The 25,486-nt window shown below is 42.5% G+C and overlaps 1 protein-coding gene across 18 annotated transcripts in view; it reads right to left on the bottom strand.

The window, feature by feature from the left end:
- PDLIM5 (PDZ and LIM domain 5) overlaps positions 1 to 24,987 on the bottom strand; it is a 131,357-nt gene extending 106,370 nt beyond the window's left edge. For 6 of the 18 annotated variants that reach the window (XM_074866763.1, XM_074866769.1, XM_074866767.1 and 3 more), the window contains exons 1-2: positions 24,607 to 24,980; positions 21,572 to 21,707 (exon numbers count right to left, since the gene is read on the bottom strand). In XM_074866763.1, the coding sequence (XP_074722864.1) occupies positions 21,572 to 21,667 (96 nt within the window). In that variant the 5' untranslated portion in view covers positions 21,668 to 21,707; positions 24,607 to 24,980. Of the gene's footprint in view, positions 1 to 21,571; positions 21,708 to 24,606 lie in introns of all 18 variants that reach the window. The other 12 variants (XM_074866779.1, XM_074866780.1, XM_074866770.1 and 9 more) reach the window with 11 other exon arrangements.
- Positions 24,988 to 25,486: the final 499 nt, after the last annotated feature.

Raw genomic sequence — 25,486 nt, 5'->3', positions numbered from 1 at the left:
ATCCTCCCCCTGTTGCAGAGAAGACACAGGCAGGCTGGTTTTCATCATCCTGAGGAGTACAAGACTGATGTAGCAACTCAGCAGCAGAAGTGGCAGGTTGGAACAACAGTGATCAAGTACAATCTGCTGGAAAACAAAGTAACTTGTCATATTCATCAGAGTCTGCTAATTACAGCTCGGAGAAGAAAGGGTGACCCAGATCACTGCATATAAAAGGGTGCACAAGAAGATAAAGGCAGGTATCAGAGAAAGTAAATATTCATTAAGTGAAGCATTACTAGTCAGATATGCTGCAGCATCTCCCTTTATATCACTGAATCTAACACAGGTCAGTAACAAGTGAAAGCTAATTTCCCAGCACAGGCGGGGAAACTTATGTCTCTGGGGTTGGATTAGGCAAACCTCATCAAAACAAAATAAGAATGTGTTCTAACTTCCAGTTTATATAATTAAACTTAACACTTTAATAACACAATGCCCTGCAGTTACAGGTAGTTCTCCTGGAAACAAAACTTTTTGGATATACTTATCCCTTATGCTAATTGAAAAGCTGATGGTATTACCCAGCAAAAATAAAAAAAAAAAAAATTTTTCTGCTTTTTTAGCACAGCATGTGAACAGATGACCAATGGCAGTAGCACAGGGGCTGGGAGTGGTACATGGGGTCAGGGGAATGGCAGAGTTGAGGCAACACTGACTTAAGTCAGTGCTTAAAACTGCATCTTTCTACTCAAGCTTATTGGAGATTGGGCTGAGGAGCTCTCTGAACCATAAAGGCAAAACTTGCAATGCCAGGGGAAACACCCCAAGACTACTCAAAATTATTTTCCAATGTTGTGAACTACATAAATACACATCATTACAAAGGCAATCCCAGACAAGCTCCTGTTAGTTTCTGGGACACAACACATGAAGAAATTAGTACAAGTCGCACAGCCCACCAACACTGTCCCCTAACAGAAAACATTTTTTTATAATTTTTCCAACTAATCTGATCTTTTTTGGTTGATGGAACAATAATTTTACTGGCATAAAAGTCTCTGGCTTAGTTCTGCATAATTAAGTACTTTTAAATACTGTTTTCAAATTTTAAATATCATCCAGTTAAGACATTTTAATATGGTTTCCCAAAAATCTAATTTTGGTCAAATGCTGTTTCCCCTATATGAAACATCTGGAAGTAAAAATAAAATCACTCTAACCTAATTTAGCACTACCAAAGACAGCAGAGTGGTAAAGAACAGGAATGAAAAGGCTCACAGCCATTTATCTACAGACAGATATGGCATAGGAAGTCAGAGTTTTGTCTCCAGTGTTCTCAGTTTAATTCGGTTTTAAAAAACAAAACACAAGTCTGATTAAAAAAGAAATGGAAGCCCAAGTGATAGGGGAAAGCCTCCAAAAGGGACACAGGCGCCCCAGAGCCTACGTGTTGAACAGCGAGCTCCAACTGTGGTGTGGGCTGCTCAGAGAGGGTCTAAACTTTCATCTAGTACTCAGGAGAGATGAATGCAAGTTATTTAAAACCACAGCACATCGAGCTGGCACGTCACTTTAATAGGCTGCCTATAGATTATGTTACAGCTCTGCTTTATAATGAACCTTTAGCTGCATCTCCAGCTCTCTGGTGAAACAGAGCAGACAGAGGGCCACAGCTTTAGGGTTTTAAGAATTATGGGATTTAGTTAATGCTTCTGCCAAATCCGGATGTGCACAAGTATTCCCACGGCAGTGAAAAATGCCATAGGTGCTTGGCAAAGGGTCTCTGAACAGAGATAAAATTTACAGTGAATAAGTGAAACAAACTGAGCTTGCAACTGAATTTAACTATGATTTACAGACTCCCCATCTGATTTACAGCCTCAGTCTTCACTGCTTTCTAAGTGCAAACAAAAGCCTCATTTAATGCAGGAATAAGAAAAGCATCCAGGTAGCCACTGCAAAAAACAAAGGGCTTGGGTGCTTTCTCAGGGCCAGCCTCAGCCAGTGATACAAGAAATGCAAGCGGACAGAAGAGGTAAAGCAGGGAGAGCACCAGTGCTGTGCCTGTAGGGTCAGGGACGCCCATACCAGTGGCGTGCACGTGGCATGCCCACAGAAACCCGGGTCAGGCAGGACAAGGGACAGGCTGGCCCATAGCAATGGCATTATCTGCACACAAACTTGACATTAAAGAGCAAAGCAAGAACAGAACAAAGCACTGAAATGTTGCAGACCACTGCTGCTTCATGTAGTAGTTAACAAACACTGTGCTTCCATCAGGTATGTACAATATAACAACCAAAAGGAAAAAAGAAAAAGAAAAACTAATTTGTAAGTGGTATTTAATTTCACAGTAAAACTCATCACTCATTGTTTGAGATCCCAGTGAGGGAAAGGGCTTGAAAACACACAAACCAAGTTGATTTTCACAGTAAATTCAAGCACAATTTAGCAATCACCATTTTTAGCAATGCTGCAAGGTAGGAGAAGGGTCAGGCCATAGTAACCCACTGCATGAAGGTGCCCTCCAGGCCATGGCCTGAGCCACACCTTCCCCAGGAAGGTGCCAGCACAGATACTGCTTTTCTTGGGAGCAAGTTTTTGATCCTGGACCAAAGGTTGTGGTGGGTGCTTGCAGAGACCGAATCTGCCTCAAACTGAACAGCAATGCTCAGCTATATATTTAAATATATACAGCTCCTGCAGATTTTGGTAATAGTGCTATGCTGAAAATTTTTTTAAGGCATGACCCCTACAGATACTTGTTACCACCTCTGTTTCAGGGCTGATATGCATCAATGAGAAGCTATACTAAGGAAACCACCTCTGATTTCTCCTTCAGCAAGGCCTTGCATGACAGCTCCCAGTCCTGTTGGCAGGGGGTCAGCTTGTACTTTGAACAAAAACTTGGTGTTACAACATCTCTCTGGTCATCATTCAGCAGCACTAAAATAAACATGCAGAGAGACATACACATACACATTTTTGATGTCTACGTTAAAACCTAATAAACATAAAACCCTACTTTCGTCAACACGAGCCTGTTTAATTCTTGCAATAACTTACAAATTGGCTTTTGAAGAACTTCAAGACATTGTTGACAAAAGAAAACAGTGTCCTAAATAAAGTTTCAAAGTCCATTAATAACTCAAAACATTTTCTGAGGAGAACCAAAGTAAATTTTTCAGTGAACTGCTGATGAGGAAGAGTTTGAAAGACAAGACCTCATCCTCCCCTCAAGGGTGTGACTGTGTTTTGGTCCTTGTTTTTTCTGTGTTGATTTTTGGGGGGGTTTTTTGGTAGCCTGGCTCAAATAATCCAAGATTTTCTTTTTTTCCAGTGTGAAAGTATTTGGCATCTGAGGAGAGCTCCAAGTCTTAGAAGAACTGGAGGAGAGGACACAAGAAGAGGAACAAATTACAGTTTCAGCAGCATTCAAAATGAGCAGTGAAATGGAAGGGCAAGGCATATTTGCAAGGGTAAAACCACCTTCTTATTTCAACTTTGCTATGAAGGAGAACAGAAAAAAGAAAAAAAAAAGTAACTTCAAGCAAGAAGGGAGAGTTAAAAAAAGTGGCTTTAGTAAAGAAACATTTACTGAGTAAAAAAACAGCAAAATGTTGAAGTTCTGGGCTCAACACTGCATTTTTTAATAAATAAACTGTTAAAGTAGGTTAGCCAAGTAAAACTGTTAGATGACTCTCCATCTGCTGTCAGAAAAGAAGGTTTGCCTGCTTTTCCTCCAGGCACTGCTGTAACTACAGTGTCCATCCATGTGCTGAAGGTGGGTCCTCTGAGCTACATTTCAGCACTTCTTGCTGCTCCACCTCCAGAAAAGCCCTTTGTATTGCAGCAAGTCTGCATATTGGTGCGCTAAGAAAGCTGTAACTGTAATCTGTCAAGCTGAACTATTTATGCTTCCAGAGTTAGTATTAAGTGCCCAAGTGGAGAAGGAGTAGAAGGTGAAATGACTATGGTGATTGCTTACAGCAGGCAACTGCTCCAGACCATGTGTACGGATCCCAATACCTGCATGTCTGAGAGCTCAAAATCCAGCACCTGCTTAGATATTAAAGCATGATGGGCAGAGTTGACTAGAATCAGGTATTTGCCCACAAACAACACAAAATTCCTCATGCAGTCTGAAGAAACAAAATATTCACTCAACAACCAATCAGCTCTATGCCATATTCTCTTGAAAACAAAGGTTCTATTCATCAGTTATGAAAATATTCATTTACTAGCATCAAAATACATTTTAACATGTGGAAAAAACAGGATTGTTTAAGCTTTTCTTTTCTAAGCAGCAACTCTTTGTAGGCAGGCTTCTGTTTCACCTAGAAATTTATGAAAGTCTGCTAAGATATACAGGAAACAGCATTGCAACAAATACACAAAGAGAAGCATTTTTCCAAGTTTTGCTTCAGATTTTGCTTCGGATTCAGGATAAATTCCCTTCCACAAGTTTGCGTTGTCCCAATTACCTGCAATTATCCTAGCCCCAAGCAGCTCTGCAACACAGCAGAGATGGAAAGCCCAAGCTCTGCACCCAGAGACAACATACAGGAAATGCTCAAGTAAATTACTGTCTGGGTGAGCCAAAGGAAGAAAGTTCAAGGGGTATTAACATTTTTTTATCTGATGAAAAACAGACACAAAAGGTATGAGAAACAGATTTGTCGCTATACAGCTTTCCACACTTATCCAGTTGCCAGAAATGCTAAATGGCACAATTCAAAAAGGAGGCATCATGCCAGCTGTCATATTCCTGTATCTAGACAGTGAACCAAATGAAGAAAGGAAAAGATATTACAGTTAAGAGTTTCACTTAAGGGGAATATATTAATTCCATTTTTTCCCCACAATGTGTTAGCTAAAAATCCAAAAGCTAGTTTAACTTACAATATAAAGCCCATTCTTACACTGAAAATCAGTTTTCAAAGTAAATGCATTAGACATGCAGATGGCCAATCGAAATTACGACCCAGTGATAACTTTGGAGTACTGTGCTTACACGTTTGCTACATTCTGCTCTCAGTTACCTCATTTTAAACAATAGAATATGGAGATATAAGGTACATACTGTAAATATTATTTCTTTTTCTGCACAGGAGAAAGAATCACAAGTTTACCTATATTACAATCCCATACAGTTTACAATGACTGGGCCCAGCACAGTTATTTATGCAACATGAGACAGACCTTTTCTGTACCTTCTTTCAACATCTTTGTTTTAGTGCCTTTTAAAAGTACTACAAATTTATAAATCAAGCAATATATTTCCTACACATCTTCAAGAGAGGTTCAGGTTACTATTATCTGCATATCTACTTATTCTGACATTTCCTCAGGATCTTGCCTGCCATGCTCCATCCCCTACTTCCAAGGATTCCCCACACATGATATATATACTTGTTAAAACAACAGCAAACACAACAAGCAAAGAAGCCTTTCGGAGTAATACACGTTTTTCACTGGCTAAAGACTTCTATCCCTCAGATCAGAAGAAACCAGTGAAGCTGGTCCAGGAATTCTTGAAGGACAAAGGAAGCTCAAAGCTTTATTCATTAAAGAGCTTATTCCACATAGCACAGCAGTTTGGATTCAGCACACTCATGATGGACAAATTTCAGAAATAAGTGTATGTGTTCATCCTCCATCTTTTTCACCTGGATATACTGCAGGCAGAAGAGACCCACCACCAACCACCTTCCACCCATAGTGCTCAACATCATTATTTCACCACTGCACAGAACAGGGCATTGGGCAGCTTGTTCACACCCACACACACGTTCAGTAGTCAAGAGAAAGCAAATTAGCAGTTCAGTTCTCATTTTAAAGCACAGAGGAACCTCGTTCAGCATTTCTGGCAAGTCACATCCAAGAAATTCATGAGGCCAATGCTCTATGGCACTCACTCCTCCCCATGCTGCAGGTGACCCCACGGCACGGAGGGTGACATGCCAGCTCCTCGCCCGCAGCACCCCGCATCCCATGTCCAATGAAGCAAGACATTCCCGCACACCTCCACTGAGAACCCCCTCCGCCTTTTCATGCTCTGGGCTTGCAGCAACTTGCGATGCCTTGTGAAAACTAATAGAAAAATACTTCCCCCAGAGTGCAATCTGCCAGAGAATTCATTTACGACTTGGCTGAACGAGTTTCAGGGCACCGAGGGCTTCCTGGCAGGCAGGAAGAATTACTCAAATCCCACTTGATTTCCTCCCCCGCCGCCTTTCTTTTGCTTTGCCTAAGCTGCCACCAGAAGCTGGAGCCACCGTTAATAACCAGCCACTTTGCCCTACTTATTTTCCTAACAGGGTCAAATTCTACCACACATGCCACGTACTGTTTATTTCTGAAGGCCTCTAGCAAGCCAGCTGCCCTGCAATTTATTTTTCTCTACCACATATACATGAAACTACATACACTATGTCCCAATAAAACAGCTTTTAGACAGTCAGCAACACTTCAGTCACTATGTAATCAATTTAAATACTTGGATTTGATGCACCTTTTTCAGAAACTTGGATATTTAACATGTTGTCTGTTTAACTACACATGCAACCCAGGTTGTAAGAGATCTGCAATAATTTTTTTCGGGAATTAGGAAAAAAACCCAAACACTAGAAAAATATTTGGCACAGCTCTGTGCCCTCAAGTCCTGAAATATTTATAATGCTACTTGACCATAGGAGCTAGCACTGCCACCCTCACACATTCAAAAACCATGAGTCAGGCCCTAGAAATAAGGAGTGTTTTTTAATCTCCCAATTTTAATGCCAAGATACACTCTGAGGTTTTGCTGGGTTTTTCAACTTACTTTTCTTGAATCTTCAATGCGACATCAAGAGATTATTTCGATGATTTATAAATTGAATCCAGATTTTGGTTCAAGGGCACCAATGCAAAGGACTGGGAGCTTAACAGCACCCTCCCACCGCTCCCCTCCCAAAAGTTCACAGTAACCGTGACACTCAAGAACAGCAACAGCAGGAGTAACTCTGGGTTCCTCTACAATCTCGACTGGAGCAATCTTCCCATGGATCCCCCCTTGGAAGGGCTGCTTTAGGAATATCACACTCCAGCATGCAGGAAGAAAGCAAAAGAGGTCAAAGACAGCTATGGGTGGTCCTGAGTAATGTTCAGCTGGGGTTACCGGTGAGGATCTCAAATCATTTCCTCCTCCTCATAGGACGATTGGCAAAACAAACTCAGCTCTGTTGTACTGCAGTGTGGCCCCTCTGATGACTTAGATTTTGGCTCTATTTTAGTCCAAGCCTTTCTGCAACAACTCAACCTTTATTCTTCCTCCCAGTGTGAAGAAAAGGAATGGGGATGGCCAAAGTGGTATATTTTGGGTGTTTTCTAACCAACACTTTGCTTTTAGACTGCATTTATTGCTGAACAGAGATCAACCCAAGGAAGCTGCTACTTTCTTTACAAAGCAGTTTAGCCCTATCGCATTATAACAGCCTCACCGGCAAGTGAAACCTAAACCCTCTGTGTTCTCATGAATCAAAACGGCCTGAAGTGGCTGAGGGAGATGAGCTGCTACCATTGCCATGAGGTTGGGAGAGCATCAGGGATCTTGTGGCAGGCTCCCTACCCAGGGACTGGGTAGAAAGAAACTGGAATACGTAGTTGGGTCTACACGCCTAGGGTGGTCACACATCTGTCAGGAGACTGAAAGCCAGAAGACACCTCTAAACCCATTCCACCACCTCCCAGACCTGTCCCGCCACCTCCCACATAACCCCAGCTACAGAATTTTCCCTGAAGAAGCCAGCAGCGCTTTTTGGGCTGGCAACCCAAAGCACGAGCATGCTGCTGACGATGCCTGTGCTTGTTCAGGAATCCAGCAGTACCCAAGTGCTCTTTGCTGCATAAAAGAGCAGCTTGTTTCTTGATGCTGAAGCATTTCCTGCAACTGTACCAATAAAGGAAAAGCTGCCAGAAGGCCTTGCTTTCATGATTAAACAGAAACCCAGTGCTGGGCACAGTAGAGCTAGAACATACGACAGTCTGGCAAGGACTGGCACAGTAAGGAAAAATTGGAAGAGGATGGTTACAATGAAGTACTTATGCAACTCAAAACAGAGGCAAGATATCCCTATAAATACTTACACCATCTGCAATACAGAGTCCAAAGCATTCATCAGTTATCATTTGGAGCTTTCTGACAAATATCCTATATATTTGATTTTAATAGTTTGTTGGGTTTTGTAGTTTGGGGGCTTTTTTGATACCCAGCTCTTATTATTCCCTTCATTCCTCTCCCATCACACACTTTTCTGAACCCTAAATGCCACAAACAATAATGGCTTCTGAACAGCATTTCTCTTAAATAACTAACAGCAAAAATAACCTGGTAGACTTATTTCAGCAGTAAGACAGATGTCCTCAGGCTAAGGAAAGCAAGAGGGAGAAAAACAAAGGCAGTACAAATTGTATTCTTGCAACACTCTACCTTCCTCTTTATGCTAAAACAAAAACAAAAAACACCAAAACCAAAAACAGGTGACAAATTGAAAGACTCAAAACTATTTGGCAGAAACTCAAAAAGTGGCACTAGAAAATCAACTCTGATTCAATTTGAGTGGTTAGCAATCTTAAATGCTGAAGTGACATATTTCCTAATTCATAATGCCTATTGTTATGCATTATGTTTCCCAGAATTGATACTAGCATTACATAAATGCCATTGCATCTAAGTCTAAACTATTTGCATGCCACCCCTCTCAAGTCCATGCTTCCCCTGAAGCACAGCAGTTACACATTCCACAAAGCTCATCTTTATCCCCTTATTCCGGATAATATTTTTCTTCATGAGGTATCCCCTCTTGTGAGGTCTCACCTCACCCCCATATTCAGCCCCCCTCCCAAGTAATACAGGAGTTTCTTTCAAGGGAATGAATCCATGCTGTAGGATAAAGGCTGACTTGTACTAGGCAGTCATCATCAGGGCAAAGCAGGACAGGAGAACCTCTACAAAACCTCATTTGGTACCCTGGGGATACATTCTTTGCTAAAGAGAGCAACAGAAGTCAGACAGCAGGAATGGGGTAATTACTGAGCTAACCAAACAGGCGTAGATTAGGATATGCAATAAAGTGGAGTTGCGCACATGGCGAGCGAGTGACAGAGGAAGCATCTGGAGTTACCAGAAGCACTTGAGGCACTCCATCCTGTTGAGAGGTCTGGAACCAGTTGATGTCAACGGCTACAGTGTCCAAAATCATGTATTTGCACCCAACTCTCTCCATCGCCATGCCAAAGCTGTGCCTTTTTGCAAGGAGGAAGAAGGGGATAAAAAAACCCACAGCAGTTTAACCTTCTCCAACAGCAGGAGGTTGCAAAGTAAAGCGTCAACACGACTGGTTTGCCCTAAATCCTTACTCTGACTGCTGTAACCAGAGTTTCCTGTGAGCAATTTCCAGATATTTAATCCCACACCATTCAGGACAGAGTTATAAACTGATCTGGGCTGTCAACTGCAACACCAGCAGTTTTCATCAGGTCAGGTATCAAAACAAATTAATGTCATTTGAAGTTTTAATAATCAGCACTTTCTACGTTTTAAAGTTCAAGTGTAGATGTGTCAATGGAAGAAAATACTCTCACTGAGGAGCTACTCAACCAGCCAGAGTATCACATTCCCTCTGATGTAAGAGGGATTGTGATACTTTCATCCAGAGAGATAGTGCAAGAATTCAAGTCTCTAAGATTTAAGCGCATGCCTCAACGAAACCATCTTTAGGTTTTCATATCAAAAGTGAATTGCATTTGTAGACATATACACAAAAATTTATTCATTCAGCCAAAAAACTACTCATCTATATTTTGTTCATAACATCAATTATTTTGTAGTCAATAGTTCAGAAGAGATAGTTTTACAGAGGTACCCAGAAAAGGACCTGCTCTGAGGTACTGATCTCTAGCTTGAGTGCAATAATTGCATACTGCAAAGAGACATAAGGGGATAGAGCATCTCTATAGCATTTCCAGAGTAAGGGGTAGTAAAACACCACCACATACCTAATAGACAAAAACTCCTCATCCCCAAATGCTACTAAACCACTTGATTTAGCCCTATCATTTTAGTGATGGAGATTGGCTGGTCAAGCGTCTGTTTCTATTCTAGCTCTCAGGATGTCCAACATCTCTGCCAGCCAGGTCTCTTATGGCTAACAATCACTGGCTAATGCGTCTTTGAGACAAAGTAGAAAGTTTCCTGGGAAAGGTTAATTGTCTCCTCCAAGCCAGTCAATGTTTCTTTCCTTCTGGTAACAACAGTCTCAAGACCCAACACTGCAGGGTGCTGAGCAGCAATGCACATCAACATAGGCTGAGCCTTAAGCAAGAGTCATCTTATGGAGACAACATATATGCTTAAAAACTACACTTTTGCTCAAGTGTTTTTGCAGCGGCAAGACTTGGGTTCTTAGCATTTACAGAATTACGCTCGATCTGCACAACAGCAAAATAATTTAATATACAAATTGAGTATGCTCTTAAAGGAGGAGATTCATGTAAAGCCCCTGCTACAATGACTTTTGCTTATAGCCCATTGCCAAAATACAACTGGAAAGTGGAGAGAATAGACTGTATCCATAGCTGACAGAAGTTAATAAGCATTCAGTGGCAGTTTTCACAGCTTATTACACTGACAGACATGTCCTAGCAAGCCTGGCTTCAGCACTTCTAGACTGTATTGTCCTCAACTATCTGTCCCCGCCATTATTCCAGCAGCCCCAGCTCCTGTGGCCAAGCCTGCTGGGCTGAGTAAGCCTCTGCTGCACCAGTCCCACCTACTATCCCTGCTCAGAGCACTGATGGAGAAAGAGTTTCATCCATGGAGCTGGCTTTGAGCTCCGACATGGATATGCAAGCAGAGGTTTTCTTCTGCCAACCTTCTTCAGCCAGTGATTACCACTGACAGAGGGGTGGAGGCCAGTTCATATACAAGAAAAGTGTTAGGTATTACATGACCTTATTCCTATTTTAGTGAACTGCCAATGTTTTGGGTTCCCCCCCCCCACACACACCTCTGTGCATTAAGAAAAGATTCAAAGAGGACAGGAATTTAGGCTGTCAGATAGGACGTGGTGCTGCCTGCTCTCCAACCACTACTGCTTCCTTTGTGAGGTTGACTGTGCCCCCTGATCACTACCTACATTATATCTGATTAAGCCATGAATCCAGACAATCAGTCCCTCACACAGAACTAGTACACTGTCCCCTGAGGGTTAAATATCTTCTGACTGCTTGTCAGAGTACATATTTTGGGGGATGCCTTTTCATACCTGAATGACTGCTAACAAGCCACCTTAGACACTAGGCAGAGAACACTCTTATTTGGTCTGGACTCAAAACACTGATTTGATGAGGAGCTACAGAAAGTCAACAGGAACCAAAGATAATTTACTCTACCAAGATGTCTTTGATGTTTGAAGCTTTACAAGACTTCTATTTTCCTATCAGGCTAAGAAAATCCAGTCCAACCCAACTTCCAAAAGCTCTCTGGCTTGTAGATTTCCACTGGTTTTTTGTGGGGTTTTCTTTTCTTTTATCTCCTTTTAAAGGCATTAGGTAAAGAAAAGTAGACCAGCACAGAAGGCATTGCTTAGATACATGAGCAAGTTGGAGACAAGCATCCCATTATTCTACCTCCTTGTGTCTTTCACAACACAAAGCTAAGTCTAGAACCACAAAGAGAAGACGTAGAAATCACTGGCAAGGGAGCCTCACCATCCCCCCAAAAAACCCCAACAATTTTTGTCTTTTACTTCACAGGAAAGAAAGAAAAGTTTCACTTACTAGCTGCATTGGACTCAGAACTATGCCTGGCTTGTGCTGTATAAGATGTACATTAGAAAGAAAAAGTTTTAATAGCAGATGTAGTATAAACTTTGAGATTAAGCTGCTCTGTTTGACAGAGGAGCATTTGCACAGCAAAGCTGATTTTTTTTTTTAAGGGTTCTGAACAAAAATGTTCTATAGCTAGAGTTTCCACCAAGGTGATATGATCTTTTTTAATAAGAAAAATACATCTTCATTTAGCTCTGTAGTTTGCACATTCGCAGCATTTTGCCTTCCCTCTACAGAATTCCTTCTTAAAAATCTCAAATGCTATTACTATCAATACAACATCACGCTTAACAGAGACACTTCAATCATTTTCTTCACAGATTTAATAAAGTTTGCATGTAAGAATATCTAAAGATGATCTGATTACATTCATAAACACAAAAGCTTAACAAACGGGGAGTTATACCCTCCTGAAATCAGTACACTCTACATTAATCCAGGCTTAGCATCTGAATCACTATTCAGGCCTTTGAAAGAACTATGAAATAATTAATACAAAATAAATGTTTCTGTTGCCTTCCTATGGTAAGTACTTCATTCGATCACTTGTTAGGGAAAGAACTAGATACCGCATTAGGTCATCCCTTAATATAGACCCGGGTAAGCCAAACTTCTTTCATATCCAGTTAACATGCAAACCATTTGACCTTTCCAACAGGACTACTAAAGACCTGGCAAAGTCCACTTTTTAGCCTATGGGACTTCACACAAGGCATTACATTTTACTTCAGGGCTTTATTATAGGCAGAGCTGACAGCAATTGCGAGAGTTCATACTTTCAAATACTTTCAACTATCTGATGCCATTTTCTATCGTTTTTACTAAGCTTAACTGTTTAAGCTGAAGTTTCTAATGCAAGACTAACTTAGAATGAGATAGATACTATAATAATAATAATCCATAATAGAAAAATATTATGGATTATGCTACTTGAAATTTTCTGGCCCACATTAAAAGAAAAACCACCAATCTCTTAAGGAATGCATAGCATCTTCCCGTTTTGAGTGGGGACTCAATACTTGGTACATCTTGAAGCTCGATAGTGTACAGGCAGAAGAGTCACCACCCAGGTGTCACAGGATTATTAATTTCACTCCAAGTTTTCTGGATTGTAACACACTAAAGACTACTGTTTTCCCTGCTAAGTAAAAATGAATGACTGACAGCCAAAGTCTCTTTGTGCTCTGTGGTCTCTAACGACATTTTACACCAGAACTACTGAGTATATTCCACGGGTGTAGCACCTATCTGCTTTGAGGGTGTGCATCACGATATGGTCTTCAATTTATAACATACTATTTTGTCCCCCTCCCACCTCTCTACTTGTGTCTATGTACACAAGAGACTGTGTGGTGGGAACTGCACTGGTGTCTTGAAGTGACAAAAGATGAAAAGCTACTGTGTTGGGGACACCATCCCATTAACTGACAGTATTGAAAGGTGAGTGATAAACGAAGCAGAGAAATGGAAAAAGAGGGTGGGAATACCCCTGTGCAGTGCTACACAAGTCATTTAAGTCAGACCTTTTACAGTCTGTCTTCCCAACTTGAAACCTTAGGTCTGTTCCACAGAAGTGTTTGGTGGCCACAAGGCACATGCAGCTGGCTGGTGCTTGAGTATCAGCCAGAGTAGCACCCGCCCCTCCTCACAGCTGTACCAAACCTAACAGCATCCACATCTGGTTTCCCTCTTCCTCCTCACAGCTGTACCAAACCTAACAGCATCCACATCTGGTTTCCCTCTTCCTCCTTTTCCCTGAACTTCATTTCCATATGTATCTAGTTTTAAGCAAGTCATTAGAGAGGCTGCTCTTACAGCCCAAACATCGCGCAAGCTCCTAATGCCTTCTTTTTTTTCCTCTCCTCTTAAGAAGATGAGACTGAACTGCCACAGCACAGCATTACCAGCATGACCATGCTCCTTAAGAAAACCCTTTCAAGAACAGTTCCTGGAAGCAAACATACTTACAAACCTGATCTACCATCAGATTTGTCTAAGAGTACCACCATAGCCCTAATCTAGACCCATATAGCCCACAATCACCTGCCACAATCACACTCACAGCAGTAGCTTGTCCGCATTTAAACCAGGCTAGCAGAGCTAGTGACACTCAACCTCCTACTCAGCATCACACATCAGAGCAGCAGGACAGTATAAACTCCTAAACACAAGCAAAGCTTTAAGTCAGCATGGTAACTGAAGCTACCTGCACCTCAAAGGACTCTGTGACCAAAGTTCATAGCCTTTTTCTTCCACCCATGTCAACACTTCTAAGAAAAGATAGTACCTCTTCCACAAATTCAGCGTGAGGACCTCTTACAGTAAGGGAACCTGAACAGATACTTTTGTCATATTTTCCCAACTTTCACTGCCCTGAAGACTCAAGTCATTCAAAGACTCATGTAACACCAGCCTTAGCAGTGGCCTCCTTTCCTTCTGTCTCTATTCTTGTAACAGCCACCTATGGAAGTAAATGTACTTCTGTTTCTCATATTTGTTCAAACAATCCTCAGCCTCTTTTTTTTTTTTTTATTTTTGACCACTGGCAGGAGGAATATCACCTTTCTCATATTTCCACTGCTTTAGGCACACAAGAGACGGTTTTCTCTCACACTTTCCTTTATATCAATAACATATGAAATCTGTTCTGAAAAAGTCACAACAAATGAAAAAAAAAAAAAGCCAACAATGTTATCTCCTGGCTCCAAACCAAAACCAAACAAACAAACCTTTCAACACCATGTCTCTTCTCACAATGCCTTCTGATAGCTATCGGCCAATGAATAATGAGAAAAAGAGTTACACTAAAAATAGCATCTCCAAATGGTGGGGAGGTCGACAGAAGTTGTCAGGCCTCCAGGGCCAGATACTCTCAAAGAAAACATGCCTAATTTTTTTGCAGTTACTATTCGATAAATGGTCCTGCTTTTTGGCCTCTGGAAGTACTGCCAATTTTGCATCTGCTCTGAACATCTAATCAGAGTTTATTTTTTCACTATATCTGTATTTGAGAAGTGGACACTGCAAAGAAATACTTTAGTTTTTCTATCATGAAATATTTAGCTTCTACTCCTCGTACTGTAACTAAACTGTGACTTATAAGGGGAAAAACAGTTACCAGCATTTTTTAATGTGAAAGAGTATGTTCGCATCAGATATCCCTCAGCTACAAGCTCTTTGGTGCCTTTTTCCCCCAGTACAGCCAGCTTCACTTCTGGGGGAATGACATCAATAGAGGAACTATTTTAAAACAAGTTAGCTTCCTACTTGGTCTGCGGAACTTGTCTGACAAATAAGGTCATGAACAGACGAGATGCAGACACTTTTCTTCCGCCTCCTCTCCCCCACGCCCTCCCTTCTTCCAACCCCACTCCAGTGATGGCCGCCTTGCTTTAAACTGCAGAGCAGAGTAGACAAGGGAAGGAAAACAAATGGTCAGGGGAAATATAGCCCTTTTCCCAATTTTCACCACAAAGAGGTTAAACAGTGGTGGGAAAAGAAACAATCAGGAAATTACATCTGTACCAACTGATCTCTCTTTCCATCTTCAAGTTAAACTGAGGAGCTCTCTAAAGGAGGATGTTGCTTGCAGGCCACTATGCAAAATCTGAAGCACTAACCAGCACTCTCAGGACTTTCAGAAAATTCGCTGACATTAAACCACTTGTGCAGCTGGGAGCTTTGTGCTCACTTCCCAAAGAAAAACCTCTGCTCCTTCAGGAATTGGTGTGGAGAGGATACAGACTGTGGCACTGGTAGCTCATTTGTCATTCTCAGTATTTTTTTCAGTAAACCGCATCTTGTAAACAGAATTAAACAGAATAGAGTAACACTTCTTGCTTTATGCCTTGGCTAATCTCATCCATTTCATAAGCACTGACAGCTCCTGTAAAATGCAGTATTTATTGCCCCACAAGCAGGATCAGCAGGTAAACGCTGTGACCTCTACTGGTATCTCTGACCCTGCACCAGGAAGTTGCAGTAGTGGAATACATCTTCAACTGTATTTTGTGCAAACCATCACAACTCAGTAGCAAATCAAACCAGCACAGCAATGCCAGCAGCTGCCAGTTAGGGCTTAGTTAGTAGCTCTCAGTAGCTTCCAGGATGAAGCATAAAGTTACCGACACAATTATCACTGGCCAGGCCAGCAGTTGTTCTAGTGTTTCTCTCCTATTTCACATGCCTGCTTGAAAGTCCATTTCCCCAGTCCCCCACTACAATAACTTATTTCATACTTACACAAAACTTGATTTTACTGGAAATTACACATATGGCTTAATAAAATAATTCATGCAAACACAAGGGCAAGAGACTCAGCCAGACTCTAGTCAATCAAAGCTGACATGCTCTAGGTCCATTGAAAGTATCATTTTCCTTTATTTTCTTCTCATTAACATTATTTTCACAGATGTTAATGACTTCAAAATACCTTGCTTCCAAATATTAAGGCCGCCAAAGGCCAAACCCCTGAATAAGCAAACGCTGTGCAGAACCAATCATACATGCTCCATCCACACAGACAACTTGCTGGGTAACCATGTATGTACCTGGGCAGGAAGGAAGGAAAGAGGGAGAGCAGAGGACACAATTCCTCTGATAGTGACCTCCCGATACACCAGCATAAAGAATGTCAGTACACTCAAGTGGGATGAATATTGAGCAGCTGATGTGCTGCACATGCATTCCCTACTTCATCCCAAGGTGGGCTGCTCTTTCACCCCCTCCTTGGGTATGCTACTTGCTGACAGATTCATTATCATGAGTCTTCCACCAACTATAAGCTTGCAATAACACCACAGAAAACCACACTTGAAACAGATGAAATAATTAAACTGAAAAAGTACAAAAAGAAGCAGCTATTTTTAAGTTGTTTTTTTTTTTTTAGTTTGGTTGGTTTGGTTTTTTTTGAAGAGGCAAAGTGACCAGTGAAGCAGGAAGAAGCTGGCGAGGGGGTGGGACCCCGCACTGAAAGGAATTGCAGTAGAAAAACAGAGCTGTCAGTCAGGTGAAGCATTTCAAGGTGACCATATTCTATTTAATCCTTACAGGAGGAAAAAGACAAATAGCGAAACATCTTCTGAAGAAAGATGGCTAGAACTGCCACCAGGATTGAACAAAAAAAGCAACTTTTAAATACAAGAAAACATTAGGTGGGAGGGTATATATTGCATATAGGCTACATTACTGTTCGAACTATAGTTTCACTTCAGTATTTCCTTGTTTCTAGCAGTAAATACTGCCATAAAACAGAGACAAGCACTGTTTAGAGACCACATGACAAAAATTTTGATAGGCTACAAACATTTCAATCATACATTTAGAACAAATATTTAAACCTCTCATAGGTCATCACAATATAATGAATACATCATCAATACCAAACACTATTTATTTCAATCTGCAGAGGACAGCAGTTTTGACAATTCTAATGCTACAGTCATGCTTACTGAGTTTATTCTGGTTATGTTAATTAAGCATTGGGAACTAACGAACGTCCAAAAAAGTAAGCAAATATAATGTTAATTCAAAATCTAAAGAAGTGTGTATTGTTTTAAAAGCTACTGTGTTGCACATAAACAACACAGACCATGTTGTAGATAACATTAACCCCCAATTCTGTAAATATAATACTTATCATGCCCAAGAGCCACTCCAGGAATCCTACCTAGCAGTGTGTTTGGATTACTTTATCTCCAATACTGCATTTTTTTAATTCTAATTCAGCAGAAGAAACAAACTCTTGTGCAAACAAATCTAGAAGGCAAAGATCTTTTGAGTGTCGACCAATGTTATTCCCAAACAGGACATATCCCTAGCATCAGTAGGATTTGTCCAAGACCACAGATCTACATTGATATCAGCAATAGCAGATCCCTTATTATCAGAATCATGATTAAAAAAAAAATAATTCAGCTGCAATTATTTTGGTCTGACAGTCCTTTTTGAACGAGCTTGGTGTTTAGCAGAACATCCTGCAACTTGGAAATAAATTTTGTTTGGAAATAGTTGAGAAACAAGGAGGACCCATGAAGTAATTCTTGCGGTTCAGCCAGCACTCAAAAGTGTTGGGACAATGCCTCCCAAATCTGCCAGGTGGAGATGGATATGCCTATTAGGTAGCTGCCTTTTCAGTGGTCTGTGTTGATTCAGAAGAAATCAATTCATTCATATGAAGGCAATCACATTATGGCAAACACCATTTCACATGACTACATATATTACAGATAGATACACAGACATTAAGCTTTTTCTTCCATAGGGGAAAAGTCTGATTCTTAGTAATTTCCTACAATAGCTAGCAGAAAATAAATAACCTTGCTTCTCAGTAATTTGTTCTTATCTGCTCTAGCTTTCAATTTTTTTAGTTTGGCATTACAACATAGGTCTTGAAGGAGTAAGGAGAACAGCTGCTTCTTTAATTAATGTAAAACGCCGTGAGCAAAAGGAACAGCAACTCAGAATAATCTAAGTTTTCATACCTCGGCTCCAGTAATTTCCACCTTCTTCACTGCAGGCTAACTGGTCACAGTTTGCAATCTCTTGTTATACAAATACCACCACAGAATAAACTACCCGGAAGCCCTTCAGTACAGTTACATGTGGTGGCCTGAGCCACTTTAACACTTGGCTGTTAATAAAAGATGTAGATCTACCACCCCAACGCACCCGTTATTCCTGATTGAATAGTAAAGATCAAATTGTTTTGCTTTCAGAGCAGCTTTCTTCCCACTGATCCCTCTTCCGCGAGATCCATACTCCCCACCACACTCCCATCACCGCTCCCACTCCACATCAGCTTCCCAGTGTTGAATTCCTGACCTGTGTAATGGCACTCTGCAGGGCTCACACAGGTGCCTCTGGCAAGGTAAGGAGGATGACTGCAAAAAGCCACCCTGCTGAGGTCCAGCCAGATACAAGTATACACAAGAAGTACCACACGCATTTTTGTTATACTGATTTATGCCACTAACTATAAGGCTGTATCCCCAACATCACATATGTTACTTACCATGAAATGCGTACAGCTGCATAAATATATGTAGCAACTTTAAAGCACTAAGAGAGTTATAGTGACTGACATAACCCTTCAGTAACTGTTGCTATTAGATATGTTGTTGCAACTAGTCTACAATATGTTAGTTAATGAAAAAAATCAAATGTTACTGCTGTCCGTGCATTAACATTAACCTGTTACACCATAGCTGACGTTAAGAATTTCAGCTGGAAAACAGGCTTGTTTTACCTTATGGAGGCAATAAGGAATACATCCATTCAAACCGCACTGCGTACAAAGCCAGATGACTTACTAAAAACTTTCTCCAAGGAAACATATGAGATCTTAATTTGTTCAAATCATTATTAAAAAGAGATTAGCTTTTCAGATAAACAGTTTTAGAAACCAGTGTATTTTCTGTGCTTTGTAAACTGTACTTTATTTGAACTTAATTTCAAGGAGTTTAAACTAAAGCAGGAAATTAGCCCTCAGCCACGCAGCCAGATTCATCCTCGGCATCTAGAGGATAAATTCAAAACAAACCCAAAAAAGTCCTCCTTGCCAAAGAATATAATTCTGCTGCCTCATTACTGTTTTGCTAAAATAATTTAATTACCAGTCTTCAGATACAGGAAGGCATTTATGCTTCATGAGGACAAGAAGGACTTGGAGGGGGGTGGGGGGGAGGTGAATGGTACGCGCTGTTCTAGCATACCAGGAACACGGTATTGAATTCTTCCAGCTATTGGGCCAAAGCTGGATTGGCATACCAGAACTAAACACGTTTTTGATCCAAGAGGGGGTGGGGAGAAGCACCAGGCAGTCTAATATTTGCATACTCTTAACTGCAAATAATAAGAACAGTTCAACTGAGGAACAGTGCTGAGGTATAATAGGTGAATTGGATATTGTGCTTCCCCCTCCCATGCACAAATTAGACTTCAAAAACCACCCCAGTCCCCATCTTTCACTACATTCTGCTCTTGTCGGTGCTGACATTTGTCATTAGGGAGTTCCATAACGGAGGCTTTTATACACAGCTATTTAGGCCAATTCCCCTAGGCTACTCCATGCAACAGCATATTTGATTCCTGCAATAAAATAGTAGTCTGGGCTAATTTCAGCACATGTTTCCTCTTTAGAAACTTTTAGATGGGAAGCCTGCTTACAGCAGGACTGAAACTCTAGACCTCCAGGACAGCAGACACCCCTACTAAAAAGTACTACCCTTTCCTAAAACTAGCTGTTTACTATGTTTACTGCCTACAGCACTTAATTGCTCATCAGTACCATGCACAAGTAGCCTTCGCAGGCAAGAGCCTATACTTTTGCAAATCCTTGTCATGAAAGCCCTTCTACCATCAAATCAGAAGAGCACTATCTGCAGCCCCAGTTCAAATTTCTCATTAGCGTAGGAGTAACCAGCTACTGAACAAGAAACTGAATTACAGTTTGGCTTGAAAGCCCCTGAAATTTAGGAATAAACTGCTTCTCAACCCCTTTTTGGCTCACATATCAACTGTATTCATCTGTACACAGGCATTTCTACAGCTCTACAGTCCATTTTAGCCACATAATAATTTTTCAGAGCCAAACTGTATTTTAACTTCACCAGCATAATCCACAGGTGGATAGGATAAGCCAAGTCTAAATGAACTGGCAGAGTTTGAATCGCTAGTTGAGATTAGCTAAAAATATTGCCATGATGCATAAACCCAAATAGAAACCTGTTCCGTCTCCCAGGGCAGTATCAATTCTGCAGTCCCAACAGGTGTAAAAAATAATTCATCTTTGTCACTAAACTATACGAATATCCAGGAGGGGGAGGAAAGCCATTTGTACATAAATGCTTCCATGCTGCAAATCAGGTTTAAAGGTGCCAGGGTACAGAGCCATCAGAAGCCAGTTTCTTCACCCAGAGATTTCCAGTGACTCTATAAATTCAATACTGCAAAGTTTGTCCCTATATTTTGTATGTGAAGTGCTTCAGCTGCCTGAGGAAGGCTTTGAAACTCAGCCCACATTGAGAGATGAGCCTTCCCTGAAAACATGGTTTTAAAGTAGGAAACTAGTTAGATACTGCCTGGGTACAAAGATCATATTTGTTTTGACTTAGTACCTTCAATCCTTTGAATACCAGTTCAGAGCACATACTCTATAAAACTCTCCTGAGAAACTGGCACGTTCACTCAGGCACATATTGATGAACTGCTATTTACAACTACTGTCATTTAAGTGCCTTTTAATTCTAAATAGTGGAATTTGCAAGAACGGACATCAGAAGATCCTCAAGCTGCTAAGAGCTGCTGAATAAACAAGGGTAATATGAGTGATTTTTCCCCCCTGCCTCCCATTTGAACTGCATAGGCTTAGCCCCACACAGAAAACTGCCCGTTTCCTGCCTGCCTCCAACTCTGTTTTCTGGGTGGGAGCAGGGAGGGGAATTCAAGGGTGGTTTCTTTTGTTTAGTGCATAAATAAATGCAGATAAAACAACCATTTCAAAATGAACACGTCCTTCCTAAGCCAATTTTGTTGCAGCCTTCAGACAATAAAGAAAATTTATTTTCCCAGTTTACCCACTCCCCACCCCCTCCATGCCACAGGGCAGGTTGAGTTGCAGCATCTGTAATTAATGGCTTTCATACTTATGTCTGAAGGTTGCAGGTCGGCCACAGCATAACAGATACCCACATGCAGGCAAAGAGGCAAATGCACTTACCCGAGAGATAGACAGAGGCATGTTGAAATCCTTGCCCCCTTGGAGTCTGAAACCCCAAGGAGCTGGGCCGACCAAAGAAACGCTGTAGTTGCTCATGATGTTTAGTATTCAAGGATCAAATCCAAAGAACTGATGCCTGCAGAAGAGGATTAGAGTTTTAATTTAAAGATGATAAAACCAAAAGGCACTATCTACGGTTTTGGAAACCTTCTTTCTTTGTCTGTGCTCCCCTCCATAGCATAAAAACAGCCAAAGAAACCACACCAGATCTGTCATTACTTGTGCTTTTATTCTTCATGTGCTGTTTTCCTCCATAGCTTAGGAAGAAACATAACTAGGGAACTGGTAACATGGACTTGGGACTTTCAGAACTCCTGGTGCTGAGATGTTTGACAAGTACTTCCTACTAACAGAATATGGGCGGGGGGGGTGGGGGGGTGGGGAAACAGCCAGCATTAAAGCTCATCTTAAAAAGAAGTCAATGTTGAGACAAGCATGAATTGATAGTATCCCTTTAATCCAAGTATGGAAGAAATTAGCACTACTGACACATTCATTTCTAACAAAATTAATATCATATGCTGCCATGTCATCAGCTCAGAGCTTGTTTCTAAACACATTATGCCTTGACAGTTTCAAAACTATGTCAAAATATCACAACTCTGAAGTTAATTGGAAGAAAATAAAATCCCTGTGACTTTTTTATTTTTGTAGCATAGCTTTATATTGGTAGAACAATGCTACAGACAAAACAAATATTAAAACCAACCCTCAAATAAAAGCTGTGAACTAAAGTGAAATACCCATGGCCACAACTCAATGCTGAGGAAGCAAAACCCAATCATCTCCCTCCCCACAAACGTGGGCAACAAATTACCTTTAAAAGGCAACTGAGGCACTCGATTGACGATCAGCGTCAAAGATAAGGGCTTCAGTTTCACCTCAGATAAGTAACGTTACAATGACATCTTAGGTAGTGGATGCTGTCTATTTTTGTACGGTTGAAGCCAGGCAGGAGCACACCAGGGTGGGCTGGTGTAAGACTACACCGAGGCTCAGCTAGATACCATACTTGTATAGGGACATTTAAGGTGGACCTTCAGTCAAGCAGAAGCAAGCGGGCTTCAAACCCCATCAAGCTCCACAAAGCCTGGTTTGAGCTGTTTGTACACTGTGGGGTGGGGTGCGTTATTTTTTGGGGGGCAGTGGATTTCTGCAAATGCAGCCCACCCTCATGGACCATCAGAGTGGGGCTGTCGCACAGACCCTGCCAGTGCAGGGATGGACATTTAATGTCACTCCCCAAGAAATCCATCGGTAACACACGTTTCTGGATTCAGCTCCCAGAGCCACAGAGATCCACTGCTCAGACTTGTTTCTAAATCAAACAAGCTTTATTCATTCACATAGACAGCCACTCAAGTAACCAGAACGGGGCTGCTGGCATTGGGCAGAACAAGATATCTATTAGGAAGCAGAATCTGGAGCTCAAAACAGAGGTGCCTGGGTAGTCCCTGCCTGTGGGCATCCAGCAAAAGGGCAGCTCTGACCCAACCCACCCTTAAAAGTCTCAACAAGAACCAACGTACAGAGGGGGAAACACACACCGCTGGGCTTTCATGTGGCTGAAGAGGAAGAAACAAAACAAAAAAGCCTCCAAGTTTGAGCTAGGACTCTTAGGGGACTCACTCACCACTAAAGCAAAACTAAAAGTCACTTAATTGCTCTGTGCACCAAATTCCTTATTTAAAAAAAAAAAAAAAAAAAAAAAGGCTTTTAATTAGTCACAGATTTCCTTCCATACAAAAATAGGAATTCTTTTCAATCCCTCTAAGTGAAATCCACCACAGTGCCAGGTCACTATAAATTAGAGACTGCCGAAAAGCAAGCCACATCTAGTGACCAGCACACATGCAGCACAGGGGCAGAAGACTGTACCTATCCGTTGAAACTGAAGCACTTGCATAGCTTTTTTTTTTTTTTTAAACTGAGTAACTGCTAGTTACAATAACAGACCTAGGAAAATATTAAATGGTATTAGAAAAGGATACTGTTCTCTTTCACTTGTAGCAACCACAATTAGGAGGGAAGAGACTGCATACTGAAATGCCATGCATCCCATTCGGCATCCCTCAACTTTCCTTTCTCACCCCCTCCATTCTGCCATGTCTGCATCTCTAGGCTTACAGATACACCAGGAAGGAATGGCAGACAAAGGAGATCCATTCGAAGTTGAATTTAACAAATTTCTTAAAATATGCTAGAGCAACATCTAAGAGAAAGCACTGCCACCCACCAACCCTGCTTCATGTGGGGCGCATTGCGCAAACAAACCAGCAAAGGGTGAAATTGTGCAACTTCCATTTAGATGATCAAACGCTTGGTGTATCTACTTCTGGAAGGGGGAATTTCAAAATCCAGGCAGAAAGGCTCGCCTTCACCACTGCCTGCCGGGGCACAGAGCCGAGGGGCCCAGGCGTGGCTAGCGGGGCTCTCCTGCCCCCCACGAGGGGTGCCTGTGCCGGGGAGGGGCAGCGCCAGCACATACCCCCCAGCACCCCACCAAAACCCTCTAAGCGCCCCGGGACGAAGAGCGCCACGGCTGCCGCAGGCTGGGGGACCAGACAGCCCCCCAGGGTCCCGCTCAAGGCACCCCCTCAGCCGCGGCCCCAGCGAGCCCCACAGGCACCCCGGCGACCAAGGGACCCCGACAGCCCCACGGGCACCCAAGCACGCTCGGGCCAGGGCAAGGAGCCCCACAGCCACGGGACAAAGCGCCCCACGGACGCTCCGAGGCGCTGCCCGCCGCGTTCCCCCGGCCAGTGGGGCTCCGCCAACAGCCCCGGCCCGGCGTCCCCCAGCCCACGACAAACTGCACGCCCCGCTTGAAAAAAAAAAAAATTCAGACCACAATACATTAAAAGAAACACCGTGAAGCCTTAAAAACCTCCTCCAACCTGCTGACTTCTCGCAGCCACCCCCACCCCCCCCTTTTTCTCCTTTTCTCGCTCCCCCGCGGCCGAGCCGCCACTCACCCCGGCGGTGCGGTGCAGGGCGGTGCAGGGCGCGGTGCGGTGCAGGGCGCGGAGAGGCGAGGACACCCGCGGCGCGTCTGGGAGGCGGCAGCTCCGTCCCCCCGCTCTTGTTTTCACTTCCGTCTGCGGCCGCCGCTCCTCCCCCGGCCCGGCCCGGCCCGGCCCTGCCCCGCTCGGCAGCCGCGGGACGGGACGAGACGGCGGAGCGGAGCGGAGCAGCGGCCGGACAGGCGCGAAAGCGCCGTTCTCAGACGGTCCCGATATTTATTTTTTTTTTAAATAGGGAAATAACTTTTTTCCCCCTTTGCTTTACACACAAGTAACTCAAGGCGCACCTGTGAAACGCAAGCGCGAGCGGGGAGGCGGTGCTGGGTCTCTCTGTGCCGCTCCAGTGCCTGACCTGAGGGAAGGGGCTGCTGTGCTGGGCGGTGGGGGGAGCAAAGGAGGCCCAAAGTGCCCACCAGGCAGCCCCCCTGTATCAAATGTGCAACGTCTTCAGTACAGCCCCACACAGGCTGCTACAGCTGCAGCCTGCAGCACAGCAGGGGACCTGACAAAAAGAGGGAGATTGGTTTATTGAATGTGGAGTAACATGAGGAGTGACAGGGATATACTTGCCTCCCGAAGTACATCAAAGCGGTGAACAGCAGCGAGGCAGAAGTTCAAACTAAAAGACAGTGCTGGCACAAGAACAAATGCGTATAAAGTGTCCATGAATAAACTCAGCTCAGAAATTAGAAGGGGTCCGCCAGCAGGGAGGAAAGGGAGGTTTCTGGCACAGCCTCTCCTTAGGAGTGGGTGCAAGAAATCAAACTGGTTCTAATGTGATGCTTGATTGGATTATGTTATACAATATGGTTGCCTGCGAGCAGAATAATTA

The sequence above is a fragment of the Strix uralensis genome, chromosome 4 (assembly GCF_047716275.1).
Source record: "Strix uralensis isolate ZFMK-TIS-50842 chromosome 4, bStrUra1, whole genome shotgun sequence".
Taxonomy (NCBI): Eukaryota; Metazoa; Chordata; class Aves; order Strigiformes; family Strigidae; genus Strix; species Strix uralensis.
Note: the sequence above shows the minus strand (reverse complement) of the source record. Positions and strands in the feature narration are given on the sequence as shown.